The sequence below is a fragment of the Chelonoidis abingdonii genome, chromosome 3, assembly GCF_003597395.2.
Source record: "Chelonoidis abingdonii isolate Lonesome George chromosome 3, CheloAbing_2.0, whole genome shotgun sequence".
NCBI lineage: Eukaryota > Metazoa > Chordata > Testudines > Testudinidae > Chelonoidis > Chelonoidis abingdonii.
In genome coordinates, this window is record NC_133771.1 from 108,863,856 (window position 1) to 108,879,636 (window position 15,781).

Genomic DNA, 15,781 nt, shown 5'->3' on the forward strand with positions numbered 1-15,781 from the left:
TTTTACAGAGGGTAGGTAGCCCGTTTCTCCTGCACGTCCATAACTCCTGGTTACAGGTGTTTTGACTATAAAGTCAATGAGGCAACCAAGCTGCAACATGGTGCCAGGGTGGTGTGTTATGTCTGCACAGGGTGTAGCGGTTCCCTAACAGCTCGGGGAAATAACCCCCACCACGTGCAGTTGCTCTTTCCAGCTTCCAGTGTCTGCTCCGGTAGTTTGCTCTGAAGCCTCCGGACAGGACTTTCCCCTCCAGTCTAGCAGAGAAGAAAAGCATCTCTCCGATCGATGTCGAACCGCCGCAATTCAAGGCGGGCTAACAAAAAGCCCGAGGTGGCGTTTCATAATGTTTTATTAGGTACTTAAAACTTTGTGTCAACAGCACTCGCTTCTTCGGAAAACGCTTGGATTGCCGATGGGTTCCCCCCTCCTGGCTGTATGCCGATTACACGGGAATATAAATTGGAGTCGCTTGAGTCGAGGCAGAAGCGCGATTGGCGTTTCCTTCGGAGCCCCCCTCCATCGCCCGCCCCACACTCTTTTCCGTGTCACTTACTGAGTAGGGAGGGGAGACTATTGGTGTAAATTAATTCCACGCGGACCCTCCTGTGGGTCGGGCTTTGGGGGGCAAAGGGTGTTTGTGGGTGAAGAAATTGGGCGATTTCGTTGTTCCCCCAGATCCCACTCCGCCGTTTAAAGGGAGGAGGGTAAGAGCCTCACTCGCTTGCCCTGTGTAGATGGGACAGTGTAGGGAGGAGGGGGCAGGCGCTGGTGCACCCCCCTGGCCGAGCGCTAGCCCCTTCCCTTTCAAGGCATCGCCTTTAAAAACAACCCAGCCCACCCGGCCAGCAGTGACTCACCCCCGGGGCCATGGAAGCGGTCAGGAAGGAAAATCAGCAAATGCAAGAAAAGGATCCCGCTGTAATTAAAGTAACGGGAAGAGCAGCGCGGGCGCCCAGCCTCTCAGGCGTCAGCGGGAACTCGGGCTCCTCTGGACAAGGGGTTTCCAAGGGCTGCGGAGAGATTCTCCATGGGATCCCCCCCGCCCCCAGATCAGCCCCTCCCTCGCCCTCCTGTCCCTTTGCTGCGAGCGAGCGAGCGGCGCTGGGCTCAGTGTCACTTGCCCGGACGGGGACCCACAGAGCGGAGCTGCTGCTGCTGCTGCTGCTCCGGCGGCGGGAAACCCGGCGGCTCCCAGGCACTAGGGGGATCGCAGCCTCCTCCCCCCGGCAGGCGCAGCGGGGCAGAGCGGGCTGCCATGCGGCTGTGCCAGGGCCGCGCGCTGGGCATCGGGGTGGCGGTGGCCCACGGGCTCTTCTCGGGCTCGCTGAACATTCTGCTCAAGTTCCTCCTCAGCCGCTACCACTTCGCCTTCCTGACGCTGCTGCAGTGCCTGAGCAGCGCGGTGGCCGCCCTCAGCCTGGCGCTGCTGCGGCGCCTGGGGCTGGTGGCCCTGCCCCCCTTCGGGCTCAGCCTGGCGCGCCCCTTCGCGGCCGTGGCCGCGCTCTCCACGCTGCAGTCCAGCCTCACCCTGTGGGCGCTGCGCGGGCTCAGCCTGCCCATGTACGTGGTGTTCAAGCGCTGCCTGCCCCTGGCCACGCTGCTGCTGGGCGTCCTGGTGCTCCGGAACGGCGGCCCCTCGGCCGGGGTGCTGGGCGCCGTGCTCATCACCACCTGCGGGGCCGCGCTGGCAGGTGAGCCCGCCCCGCCGCCCTCCTCTGCCCCTCGCCCGCACTGCAGGCCCCATGGCCCCGCCATCATCCCCCATCCCCACCTTCCCTCCTGCCTCCTCAGCCCATCGCCCGCACTGCCGGCCCCATCGCCCCACCATCATCCCCCATCACCTCCCATCCCCACCGCCCCGTGTCCCCACCTTCCCTCCTGCCCCCTCCCAGCCCATTGCCCGCACTGCCAACCCCATCGCCCCACCATCATCCCCCATCACCTCCCATCCCCATCGCCCCGTCACCACATCCCCATTGCCCCCTCCTCTCCCATCTTCACCCCATCATCTTCCCTCCTGTCTCCCGCCTCTCAGCCCATCGCCCCCTCACCCTGTCGCCTATCCACATCCACCTCATCCCCCACCACCTTCCCTCCCGCCCCGTCACCAGCGCTGCTCTCCCCCCACATGCCCTCACACCTCTTCTCCCGTCCCCACCAACCCTTCACCCCGTTCCCCTTACCTCTTCTGCCATTCGGCCAGCCCCTCACCCCCTCCCTTAACCCCCAGCATCTTCCCTCCCATCCCTGTTCCAACCCCTCCATCCTCATCTTCCTCTTGCAGCCCCTGCTCCCCCAGCACACTCCCACCCTGCCACTCCTGTCATCCTCCTGCCTCCCTGCCACTCCTTAGCCCCTCTGTTCCCTTCCACCCCCTCAGCTCGCTCTGTCTGCACAGATCTCTCATCCCTGCTTCCCCCTTTCCTCCCGGTCCCCTTTGAGCTTCCTGCCCTCGGCTTGGAATAGGTCAGCACGCGGGACTGTTATTCTGGGGGGCAAGAGGTTACATTGTTCCCAACTCTCTGTGGCTTGGGAGCAGCGATCCCGTTGTGCAGGGCACGTCTGGTGAACAGGGGGTGGTTTCCAGCTCTGGGGCTACAGGGACCAGCGAGGAGTGGCCCGGTTATACTGGTGGGCTACGTAGAAATAGGAGTTGAGAAAGCGATCACCCTTGTCCCTTCTCCCACCCACGAGTTCTGCGCCCTTGGGAGCTGCCTGGCTTCTCCTTGAGAGGCTGGGGTAGATCGGAGGCTGCAGCAGGGAAGCCGGGGATCTGGAAAGGAGGCAGGAGCTGGAAGCTGCAACCCGGCATCAAGAGGGAAAGCCAAACTCTGCCCTCAGATCCTCACGCTTTACTCCCATTGACAGCAATGGTGACATCCATGTATGGGTTCTGAAGGCAGAATCTGGCTCTGCTCGGGACATGGCAACACACAGATTTATGAACTATCCATGGAACCAGAATGAAAAACATACGGTTCGTTTTGCACTGAAACCAAACCTTGGGCTCCTTCTCCGGACGCCAGAAGCTTCCTGCTTTATTGGGGGGAGGTAGGAAGAGCAAGATCAGGAGACTGAACACTGAAAGCTAAATGGCACATCCCGCTGGTACTGAGCTCTGGGGATAATTTGAGGCAGAGGCAGCAATACAAAACTATTTTCCTGCTATGATTATATATCAACTGAATGTTTCCTTTCTCTTCCTTCCTTCTCTCTTTCCTTCTCTCCTTCCTTACTTCCCCTCCCCCCTCCCCCCAAAAAAGAGTGGATGCAAACTAATTTTGGCTCTGAGATAAAACTATCTGGCTGGGTCTGATCTGGAGAATAATATTTTAAAGTTATGACTTTGAAATAAGGGAGAGAGAGATTTTGTATGGGATGGTGACTTTTCATCTATCTGTTGGTCAGAAGATAATGTAATTTAGGATAGTAATCAGAAATCATCAGTAACATTCATTTAAACAGATGTTGTCTCTCTGTTTGGTCTTAAATAATGTCACAAATAAGAAGGTGGTTCCCACTCCTTCTCATCTCTTTCTCTCTCTCTTGTAAATGCATTTTTCTTTCTGTCTTTTCTGGCAGGAGCTGGTGACCTGACTGGTGACCCCGTAGGGTATGTGACAGGAGCACTGGCTGTGCTGGTACATGCTGCATATTTGGTGCTCATTCAAAAGACAAGTGCAGATAGTGACTATGGACCCCTGACAGCCCAATATGCCATTGCTGTTTCAGCTACTCCTTTTCTCATTATCTGCTCCTTTGCCAGCATGGATTCCATCAACGTCTGGTCTTTCCCAGGCTGGAAGGACCCTGTCATGACATGCATCTTTATTGCTTGCATCTTCTTTGGCTGTGCCATGAACTTTACCACCCTTCACTGCACCTACATTAACTCAGCTGTGACCACCAGCTTTGTTGGGGTGGTGAAGAGCATAGCAACCATCACAGTGGGGATGGTAGCATTCAATGATGTGGCGCCCACAAAGTTGTTTATAGCAGGTATAGTGGTCAATACCTTGGGCTCTGTCATTTACTGTGTGGTCAAATACATTGAGACCAGACGGCAGAGCAACTATGAAGACCTGGAGAAAGAAGCTAGAGAGGAAGAGGAGAAGGGACATGCTGGAGGCCAACCACCATTTGTAATGAAGGAGATGTCCAAGGAGAAAGGGACTGAAGAGACAGCTGTAAAGGAATCAGCGACTGGGGACAGTCAGTGTGTAGAGGACCAGAAGGACAGCACTGAGGAGATTGTCCAAAAAGAAGCTAGCACTGAAGAAGTTAACAAGAGCTCATTAAAAGAGGCCTACCTTGGGATATGGAGGTTGGTTAGGGGGACTAATTATAGAAAGAAAGATTATTTAATAGAAAACGAGGAGTTACCAACGCCCTGAAAAGCAAAATTTTTAAAATATTTTATTGGTTGCAGACACATCTACTTGGTTCCTTGTGTAGGGAGGGAGACACAAGGTACATTTTAACCACCTTTATACGGTTATACTTTATACCAGTGGTCTCCAAACTTTTTTGATCGCGCACCCCTATTAGTAAAAAAATTTTGAGCACGCAGCCCCTGCCACACTGCAGGGCTGACTCTACCATTTTTACCACCTCAACCAAAAAAAAAAAAAAAAAGTCGCTCAGACTCCCACCCGCACTGCCGAAGCGGCACTGCTCCAGCGATGCTCCTCCTGCTGCGCATCCTGAAGGATCCTCTTGCGCACCCCCTGGGTTGTGCGCACCCCAGTTTGGAGACCACTGCTTTATACTGTTGTAACAGTGTAACAGCATCCATGCAAAGAGCTGTACCACACTAATTTTATTAGTATAAAATCACAACCCTAACCGAAACAGTTAATTTAGTACACAATCTATGTGTAGAGCAGGCCTTAAAGCTGGTTTACACTAAATGTAATTCCATTGTCTTCAGTGGAGTTACTCCTGATTTATAAAAGAGTGAGATCAGAATCAGACCTGAACTGTTGAGAAGCTCTGATCAGCAAAATAAGGATCTCATCCTACAAATGTTTACTACTTTGCAATCATTCCTCATTAAAGTTGGGTTTTGTATTAGACCCATGGAACATCCTTCGGTGAAGCCATTGGAACTACTTAAGACCAGTAGTAAATATTTTCAGAATCAGGTTCTAGAGCAGTTCATTCGTTTTAGATTATGTCCATATGTGTGTGTATGTGTGTATAAATACAGATCAGTACGCAATAACATTTTTAATGTAGCATCCAGAAATATAACCTTTAAAATATATTTTTTGAAAAGATGATGTTCAGGGCTAAAGATGTTTATGACAGAGTCTAAAATAGCTGAGCTGTTGAAGAAGTGGCACACAGAGCTGTATGCTGCACTCAATGTACAATTGCACTGAAGTAATGAGAGTCATTTACTGTGATCTGAAATATCATGTTTACCTTCTGTTCAACCTTCTTCATGTATTTTTAAATAAATTCTCTATTTATTGTTTATAAAGTAAATTAATTTAAAAAAATGCATTCTAGAATAATGAAGTCGGCTTTTCTTACTGGTAGCGGGATCATTAAAATAGTCAATTTCTTTTTTATCCATGCAGGCCACTGAACACCACATTAATTGCCAATCTGTTTTCACTGTGTTCAGTATTTTATGTCTATGGGTGAGGGTCAAATACTGACTGCATCACAGCCTTAGATTTCCTGACATAGAACACTGTTACCTGTTCGGCACATTTGAAAACATGCTGTAGAAAGCTAATCACATGCAATCATATAACACCTTTTCCACATGCCTGGTGGAAATGTAATGGTTTGCTGCTTATTGTTCAAGTACGAAAATAGAAACATATGGGAATTCTAACAGTATTTAACTGTTAAAAGCTGCTGTTACAATTTTGTACATTTGCATATTCAATAAAATGTGGTTATATGTAGCTTGTATATAACTAATCTTGGGTGTTTAAGAATTCCCTACGTTAAAAATGGGGATTTGGTAAATAAAACTGAGTTTTCCAATGAAGGAGACTGTTGCGAAATAAAATAAAAATATTGCCTCATGCTGAGGCATGTCAATTGCATTAACGGAAGACTTCAATTAATCTGGAGATTGATACGTGGAAATAAAATGCACTGCTTTACAGAAGCCTCATGGTTTTCTTATTGCAGCTGTTGCAGGGTGCTCGTTTTTAGTTCACTTTCATAATTCCTGCACGTGTATCACTTCTAAATTTCCTTCAACGTGTTACACCACCGCTGTCAGCATTGTCAGACATCACTGGTACAAGAATTAGGCAGAGGAATACAAGAATTCCCAAGTGGCTGCTAAGCTGTGCAGCTTTAAGCATCTGTTGCACTAGCCAGTGATTTCCCTGACCAAATTTCTAGGTTGATTTGGTAGCAAAACTGTCAATCTGCTATCAATTTAGACAAAAATTGACAAAACAAGTTCCTATTTGTCATTAATATAATAGCCCTGAATAACCCTGAATATTATTTTCATTTTAAAATGTTTAATAAATATTATTTCTTTCTCATGACATCCCTGTGAGGTGAATTAACTATTATTTCCACCCTTTAACATTAGGCCAAGATTACAAATGCTTTAGTGTAGTAAAGATGTGAATATCAGACTTGTGCAGTACACTTGGTGTGCTGATTATATTAGGGTGTTGATTGGTCATCTTCAATGTCCACAGACATGTGCATTCAGAAAGCCGGAAAGATAGAAACTCTCCTGGTGCCACAGTTGTGATAATAGTGCATAATGACTTCTTTCAAAATAAACATTAATGTTAGTGTCAATATGCCAGTGAGCAACACCTGCTGTAGAATTACTAAACAGGGAATTAATAGAACTGGGCAGCAAAGCCAGACTGGCATCTTTATTTTATTTGTTAAAAAAAACAATGCCTGATAAATGTGAAGATGACAATATTGTTTTTTTAAGATATATGTTTTTAACGTATTTTTCTATAGTAAACCTGATCTTGGCTTTGCCTTTACTGCCAGAAGGAAAGTACCACTGCCTATAAATAAACAGATGAGGATGAAAGAAGATCTACTTTAAACATGTATTCAGTTATTTATAAACTGCTATAGATGTTCATGGTCTGTTTATTGCTATTGTTTAATAGCCTCCATTAACCAAATATTTAGTTACCTCTGTTTGCTGCAGGCAAAGGTTTAAGGACCTAGAAAGACACAGCTTTTTTCAGCTCTGACTTTTAAATTAACTGTTGGCAATTTAAAGTTTTGGTGATAAAAATCCAAAGCCAAAGATCTGATCCTCCTTACTTTCTCTCCCTCATCAGATATATTTCCCCATATTGCTTTGATGTTTCCCCATATTGCCTGGTTTTTAATCTGAAACCTCTACAACCGCAGAGCAATCAACTTTGCCCATCAATTAGCTGCAACGTTCATGCTTCAATAGTTTGCCTCAGGTCATTGGAAAGCTGTTCACTTACTGCACGCTTGTTTCTGTAATTGATGAGCATGTCATTGTTTTTCTTCTCTTCCCACTCCTTGCCTCTTCTAATTCACTCTCGGGCAAATCCAGTTGCCAGTGCCCAGTCTAAGTATCTCTGCTGAGTGCTAGGGAGATCCTAAGGAGAAATCATCCTCTCTCCAAGTTAGTGGAATGGCAGGGTGAACCTACCCTATTGACACCTTTGTGGCACTACATAGGATGCAGGTCTGAAAAGGACATCACCCCTACTATGGTGGGAGGAAGGACTAAAGGAATCTTTTAACAGCAGATCCTCTGTTCCCACCCTTCTGCATGTGGCAATGCATGGATTCCCCAGGGACAGGGCTGGCAGGTTTGTAGAAATTTTGGTGATGCCCAGAACCTGTCCCCCCAATCTCCACCCCCCACCTACCTAAGGTTCTGGGAGGGAGTTTGGGCGGGGGGAGGAGGACTGGGGTGCAGTCCCTGGGCTGGGGCAAGGGATTGGGGCCAGCACGGGTGTAAGTTCTGGGAAGGAGTTTGGGTGCAGAAGAGGTGAGAGGTTGGGCTCTGGGAGGGAGTTTGGGTGGGGGAGAGAGTCTGGGATGCAGGCTTTTGGATGCAGTTCGGGTGCTGCGTGCAGGCTCTGGGCTGGGGCAGCTGGTGGGGGTGAGGAGTGCAGGCTCTGGGACTGAGTTTGGGTGTAGGCTCTGGGTTGGGGCAAAGGGTGTGTGTGCAGGAGGGTGTGAGGGGTGCAGACTCTGGGAGGGAGTTTGGGAGCAGGAGAGGGTGTGTGAGAAGGGGGTGGAGGTGCAGGCTGTGAGACAGAGTTGGGGTGCAGGCTCTGGGCTGGGGCGGGGTGTGTGTGCAGGAGGGTGTGAGGGGTGCAGGCTCTGGGAGGGAGTTTGGGAGCAGGAGAGGGTGTGTGAGAAGGGGATGGGGGTGGAGGCTCTGAGATGGAGTTTGGGTGCAGGCTCTGGGCTGGGGCATGTGTGTGTGTGTGCGTGCAGGAGGGAGTGAGGGGTGCAGGCTCTGGGATGGAGTTTGGGGATGGGAGGGTGCGGTGGGAGGGGATGCAGAGATGAGGGCTGTGGGGTGTGGCTGGGGATGAGGGGTTCGGGGTATGAGAGGGGCTCAGGGCTAGGGCAGAGGGTAGGGGTGCGAGGGTGATGGTTCTGTCGGGATGAGGGGTTTGGGGTGTTGGAGATGCTCAGCGCTAGGGCAGAGGGTTGGGGGTGTGGGGGGTGAGGGCTTTAGCTGGGGGTATGGGCTTTGGGTGGGGCAGGGCTGAGGATGAGTTTGGGGTGCAGGCAGGCTGCTCCAGGGCTGGGGCCAAATAGGAGGACTCCACTCAGCCCTCTCCCCACTGGCAGCAGTGAGCTCTGGGGAAGGGGCCCCCTCTGTCCCCCGGCAGCACACTCACCTCACACCACTGTCACTGCACATGCTCCTAGGGCTCCTCTCAAGTCCAGGAAGTCCCCTCGCCCCCCCTGTGGTGGGTGCTGGGGGAGGAGTCGGCTGCCATCACGTGTGCACCTCCTCCCCTGCTGCCTCACTGTAGCCTCACTGGGGGGAGGGATGGGGCCACTGTGGGACAGGAGCAGTGACTGCAGGTGGGGGCCCCTGTGCTGGTGGAGGGTTCCTCCAGAAAAAGGAAGTGACCTCTGAGGCCGAAGGTCAGGGGCAGACTGGGGCAGGGATAGTTTAGTGGTTTAAGCATTGGCCAACTAAACCCAGTGTTATTAATTCAATCCTTGAAGGGACCACTTAGGGATCTGGGGCAAAAAAATCAGTATTTGGGCCTGTTAGTGAACACGGGGGGCTGGACACAACAACCTCTCAGGATGCCATCCCTTCCAGCTCTATGAAATAGGTATATCTCCATATATTATATCAATGGGTCCACGGGTGGCAAGTTTGTAGAAATTTTGGTGGTGCACAGAACCCACCGCCCAAACTCCGCCGCCACCCGTCTAAAGCTCTGGGAGGGGGTTTGGATTGGGAGGAAGAGGTCTGGGGTGCAGATCCTCGGCTGGGGATTAGGGTACATGAGGGGTGCAGAGTGCAGGCTTTGGAATGGAGTTTGAGTGCTGGGTGCAGGCTCCGGGCTGGGGCAGAGGGTGGGTGTGCAGGAGGAGGTGAGGGGTGCAGGCTTTGGGATGGAGTTTGGGTGCAGACTCTGGGCTGGGGGTGGGAGTATAGGAGGAAGTGAGGGGTGCAGGCTCTGGGAGGGAGTTTGGAGGTGGGGGGGTGTGGGAAAGGGGAGGGGGTGCACACTCTGGGAGGGAGTTTGGGGATAGAAGAGAGTGCAGGGGTGAGGACTGTGGGGCTGAGGATGAAGTGTTCATGATGCGGGGAGGCTCAGGACTGGGGCAGAGAATTAGGGTGCAGGGGGATGAGGGTTGGGGCTGAGGATGAGGGGCTCATGATGCAGGAGGGGGCTCAGGGCTAGAGCAGATGGTTGGGGTGTGGGGTGAGGGCTGTGCGGTGGAGGATGAGGGGTTCATGATGCAGGAGGGAGCTCAGGGCTGGGCCAGAGGATTAGGGTGCGAGGGGATGAGGGATCTGCCTGGGGCTGAGGGGTTTGCGGCATTGGAGAGGCTCAGGGCTAGAGCGGAAGGGCAGGGTAAGGGCAGCCTGCCCTGCCATTAGTGAATGGGGGGCGCTAGGACCCTGGGGCAGCAGACAGCAGTTCTGCCGGGAGCGGGGCTCCGGGTAGGAATGTGCTACACCGGCAGCACAAGCAGTCATGGGAGAGGCACACGCCACTTTCTTTCAGCAGGGATGCGGCAGGGGGGCCAATCCAGGCAGGGCCAGGGGAGAGACCCAGCTCCAAATATTGGTGGAGCAGGGCCCCTAACCCTGAATATTCCTGGTGCCTGAGCACCACAAAAGTATATAACCTGCCGCCTATGAATGGGTCTCAAACTTTTGTACCGGTGACCCCTTTAAAACAGCAAGCCTCTGTGTGACCTCTTGTAAATTAAAAACACTTTTTTATATATTTAACACCATTATAAATGCTGGAGGCAAAGCAGGGTTTGGAGTAGAGGCTGACAGAGCCCATGTAATAACCTCATGACCCCCCTGAGGGGTCCCAACTCCCCGTTTGAGAACCCTTGTATTATATTAGTAGATGGGGGGCATTAGGACTCTGCAGCAGCGGGTTGATGCCAGGAGCCAGAAGAGCAGAGTCATAGAATATCAGGGTTGGAAGGGACCTCAGGAGGTCATCTAGTCCAACCCCCTGCTCAAAGCAGGATCAATCCCCAGACAGATTTATTGCCCCAGATCCCTGGGTGGCCCCTCAGGGATTGAACTCCCAACCCTGTCAGCCTGGAGCAACAGGAATGAGACTCCAGAGCCCAGGGAGGCACGCAGGAGCAGCAAGTGGGGGCCAGGGTATGCTCAGGGGGGCAGCAGGCAAGGCCCAGGGAAAGACCCAGCCCCAAACAGTGGTGGAGCCAGGCTCCCAGGCCCTGAATATTGCTGGAGCCTGGGCACCATGGACCCATATAACTCACCGCCCCTGCCCTTGGAGTTGGGCTACTGAGGGGAAAAAAAAAAGACATATACAAGAGAGATCCAGCTCTGCTAGGCTCTCAGCAGCAGAACAGTCTTGTTTCCACTGCAGTCATTGCTCTCTGCTTGTGGACGTAAGGGTAGGATTTTGTATTGTATAGATCAGGGGTCAGCAACCTTTGGGAAGTGGTGTGCCAAGTCTTCATTAATTTAAGGTTTCAAGTACCAGGGAAAGGTTTCGTGTGCTAGACCGGCAGCGTGGGCGGCAGATGGAACCCCAGACCAATAGCGGGCTGAGCCACTCAGGGGTTCTGTCTGCCGGCCCCTGCCAGCCGGGGTCCCAGCCGCCGGCCCCACCCAGCCCAGTGCTGGTCTGGATGGATGGAACCTGGGTCGGCAGCAGGTTGAGCGGGGCCAGCGGTCGGGACCCCAGACCAGCAGCTGGAAGAGCCACTCAGCCCACTTCCGATCTGAGTCCTAGCAGCCAGTTCCTTGCCAGCTAGGTTCCTGGCCACTGGCTCCGCTTAGCCTGCTGCTGGCCCGGCTTCTGTCCACCCAGGCTGGCATCAGGCTGAACAAGGCCGGCAGCCGGGACCCCGGCTGGCAGCAGTGTGCCACTAGAAATCAGCTGACGTGCTGCCTTTGGCATGCGTGCTTCAGGTTGCTGAGCCCTGATATAGATATATATCATAGTTATACAATGTGGGGGGAAATTCTTTGTAGTAAAAGTGATGTGCCAGTGAAACTGTAAACGAAAAGGAAGGTGGTTGAAAACCAGCACTATAGTTATTCAAGAATTGGCTAGATAAGACATTCTACTTGTTATTGTGGTAGTGCCTTGGAACCCCAGCCAAGGGAAGAGCCCCATTGTGTTCAGCACTACACAGACAAGTAACAAAGACGGCTTTCTCCGCTCCAGCAAGCTTACACTCTAGATGTCAGAGAGCATGCAACAAGTGGACAAGATAGGAGTGGGTGGGTTGGGAGCATGAGGTCATAATCAAATGAATACATTTTAGCAGAAATTCAGCTTTAGGTTAAAATTTTAGGACTCCCATCAACCTCAAGCTGTGGATCAAGCTCCCATGGCTCTTAGCTAAGTGAACAGCAGAGACTAGGACTGATAAATTAATGCAGATTCCCATACGTCAATGCAGAGAAGTAACTGCTACATCTTCTACCAAGGCCTGATTCAGCAGTCCTTCCCTAGCTGGAAAAGCACTTAAGCATGTGCTTAACTTTAGCATGTGCTTAAGCCTCATTTACATCAGTGGGATTTAAGAGCAAGCTTAAATGCCCTGCTGAATGGGGGGCCTTAGTGAGCGGTTTGCTCATGTGTATTTGTCTCATGGCCCGCAGCTGAATGGAATGTTAGGTGTAATTATGGAAATTGCTTTTTTAGCTCACCAGGCAAAGGTTTGTGTTTTTGCAGCTGAAGGTCACAAGTCTTACTAACAATGATGCATGTATGTAGTTGGCTGATGACTGTGGTATCTCTCGCTCTCTCTTTCTCTGTGATGACAATTATTACAGCTTGTCCGTAACACAGAACTAGGACAGACTCTGGTATATTTCAGCTTGTTTTAAAAGTCTTTCTGCTCAGGGGAATCCAGATACTATGGGAACAAATCAGCATTCGCTTAAACTGGCGCTGATGCATGAGGGAAGCTTGCACAGATTTTACCTCATCAGTGCTATTGTGTTCTTAGGGAAACTATGTCCTCATGGGATAGGAGGGAAGGTCCTCTCAAGGATCAGTGACTGGTTAAAAGATAGGAAACAAAGGGCAGGAATAAATTGTCAGTTTTCACAATGGAGAAAGAGAAAGAGCGAGGGTCCCCCCAAGGATCTGTAATGGGACAGGTGCTGTTCAACATATTCACTAATGACCTGGAAAAGGGGGAAACAGAGAGGTGACAGTGTTTGCAAATGATAAAAAATTATTCAAGATAGTTAAGTGCAAAGCTGATTGCAAAGGATTACGGGGATCTCAGAAAACTAGGTGACTGGGCAACAAACTGGCAAATGAAATTAAACATTGTTAAGTGCAAAGTAATGCACATTAGAAAAAATAATCCCAACTACACATATATAATGATGGGGTCTAAATTAGCTCTTACCATTCAAGAAAGAGATCTTGGAGTCACTATGGATTGTTCTCTAAAAACTTCAGCTCAATGTATAACAGTGGTCAAAAAGGCTAACAGAACATTAGGAAATGGACATATTAGGAAAGGGGTAGAAACTCAAGACAGAAAATATCATAATGCTACTATATAAATCCATGGTATGTTCTTGAGTAGTGAATGCAGTTTTGGTTATCTCAAAAAAGATATAGTGGAACTGGAAAAGGTTCAAAGAAGGGCAACAAAGATGATAAAGGGTATGGAACGGCTTCCATATGAGGAGAGACTGAACAGCTTAGGGCTGTTCATCTTAGAAACAAGATGATTAAGCGTGTATGGGGGAATATGATAGAAGTTTATAAAAGCATGAATGGCATGACAAACGTGACTAGAGAAGTGGTATTTACCCTTTCCCACAATATAAAAAACAGGGGTCACCCAATGAAGTTAATAGGCAGTCCTTTGAAGACAAACAAGAGCAAGTACTTTTTCACACAATGCACAGTCAACCTGTGGAACTCATTGCCCTGGGATGTTGTGATGGCCAGAGGTATAACTGAACTCAGAAAGGAACTAGATAAGTTGATGGAGGACTGGTCCATCAATGGCTATTAGCTAAGTTAGTCATGGATACATACATTCCCATGCTTGTGTAATGCTAAACCTCTGCTGGTCAGAAGCCGAGGGGGGTAGATCACTCCAATTGCCCTGTTCTGTACACTCCCCATGAAGTGCTGGTATTGGCCACTGTTGGAGATAGGACACTGAGCTAAATGGATCATTGGTCTGACTCAGTAAGAGGCATGTTATGAAAAGAGGCTTTTAAAAAAAAATTATCACAGCGCCTTCTCCATTCTTGGAAAAAAATTCGATTCCATTAATATTTTTTTGAATAAGAGATTTCTTTAAGAAATAAAATTAAAATCCAATTCCCACAAATGCTATAGTGTTAGCTGAGCCTGCAAAAGAATTTGATGTATGGTATGGATTAGGTTGGTTGCCTCTTTATTTCCAGTGCTTCTGAAGTGGTTGAGGAGATTGAAATGTAAAGCTAAAGAACAAAGAATGAGCTCTGTGAAGTTGCTTTACTATTGTTAACCTTAAAAGCCCTTTGGAACTCCAGAGTTTTAGCTTCACTTTTGAGCTGACTTGACAAATGAATCTGACATTCTTACAGTGCAGCCCTGGAAAATTATAACATGCCAAAAATTTAATCTCCAGCTAGATAAGGAATAACCAGCTCTGTCCCAGTACATGGAAGACAGCGATGTGCATGCTATACAGGTGCAGTCTGCTATGAGAGAGAATTGCACAGCAGCCATTGCTCTACAACCCAGCATGAGGCAGAACCTGCCACCCCTTGGGGGTTAAGTGATCTCCTCTCATTCTCTTTCTTCATCCTTCCTGACCTCCATGGTGCTTTTTATGCTGTCAGCCATGACATCCTTCCCAATTACATGGGACCATTTGCTGGAATCTCAGAGAACTGGCCTTCTTGGTTTTGCTCCCATCTATCAGACTCTTCTTTTTTTTGCAGCATGCAGCAGAGAGATAGGCTGGTCCAATGGATCAGGAGCTAGCCCTCAGAGACCTAGGTTGGACTTCCCGTATGACCTCAGGCCAGTGCCTTAGGGATGGATTTTCAAAGGTTTTTAGGCACCTAAAGATGCAGCTAGGCAGCTAGTAGGGGTTACAAAGCTCCTAACCTTCTAGACACTTTTGAAAATCCCACTAGCTGCCTAAATACCTTTGAAAATCTGGCCTTCAGCCTCTCTGTGCCTCAGTACCCCATCTGTACAATGGGGATAACATCACTGCTCTATCTCACAAAGGGGCTGTTAGGAGAAATAGGTTAAACATTGTAAGGTGCTCAGATACTACGGTGCTGTGGTGACATGCTAATCCTTCCCTTTTTGGCTCCCTCTTTTCACCTATCCGTTTCAGATCTCCCTCTTTTCTGAATGTAACCTTGGCTATATTTCAGCTGAGTTCCTGCATTCTGTCTTCAAACCATCCCCTCTTCCAGGATTCCTGTTTTACAGGCTCATTTAATAACTGCCAGATCCTTAATTTAATTACCAGCCCTTTCTTATCTTAGTCACCCTGCCCCTGTTTGTAAGCAAAATACTGACTCCTTGCCCCAGGGGCACAAACTGGGAGCAGCACCTTTCCTCTGCAGAACTCCCATTCCACATTCAGGCTGTGCTGCAGCAAAGAGCTCCACCTGGGGCTAGGATGTGTGTGGAAACTGGGGGGGGGGGGAAGCAGTACCTCCCCCCTTTCCCTCTAAATGGAACCCCTGAACATAGAGAAGCAACATTTCCATCTTGCCAGGGCAGAGTAAGGGTACGTCTACACTGTCACGGGAGCGGTGTGACATGGGCAGTGTAGTCACGCTCTATTGCCTGGGGAGAGCTCTCTCGGCAGTAAAAAATAATCACCCTGAACGATGGGTGGTAACTTTATCGTCAGGAGCGTTTCAGCACTAAATCTTTTGTTGCTCAGGGGAGCATTTTTTCGCACCCCTGAGCGGGAGAATTGTAGTGCTGTAAATTGCCGGTGTAGTCCTAAGAAATGCCTGTTTCCCTGAGTGACACCACTGCAGTTATGGCCAGTGGTAACATGAAAGCTGACAGCCCCCTGACTCCAAGTTAGGAAGCTGGTGGCAGGCTGTTTTCTGTGAGGATTCTTTGACTCT

General features: G+C 49.8%; 1 protein-coding gene across 1 annotated transcript; it reads left to right on the forward strand.

Annotated features, from left to right (window-relative positions):
• The first annotated feature begins 1,255 nt into the window (after positions 1-1,255).
• Positions 1,256-4,500, forward strand: SLC35D3 (solute carrier family 35 member D3). The gene is made up of 2 exons (XM_032770928.2): positions 1,256-1,691; positions 3,583-4,500. The coding sequence occupies exons 1-2, from the start codon at positions 1,256-1,258 to the stop codon at positions 4,392-4,394; spliced, it is 1,248 nt and encodes a 415-aa protein (XP_032626819.1). The 3' UTR covers positions 4,395-4,500.
• The last annotated feature ends 11,281 nt before the right edge of the window (positions 4,501-15,781 follow it).

Excerpts from the sequence above, each read along its gene's own strand:
- SLC35D3 (XM_032770928.2), top strand. The coding sequence starts at position 1,256 with ATGCGGCTGTGCCAGGGCCGCGCGCTGGGCATCGGGGTGGCGGTGGCC. Across the intron at positions 1,692-3,582 it reads CTGCGGGGCCGCGCTGGCAG|GAGCTGGTGACCTGACTGGT; the intron begins GTGAGCCCGCCC and ends CTTTTCTGGCAG.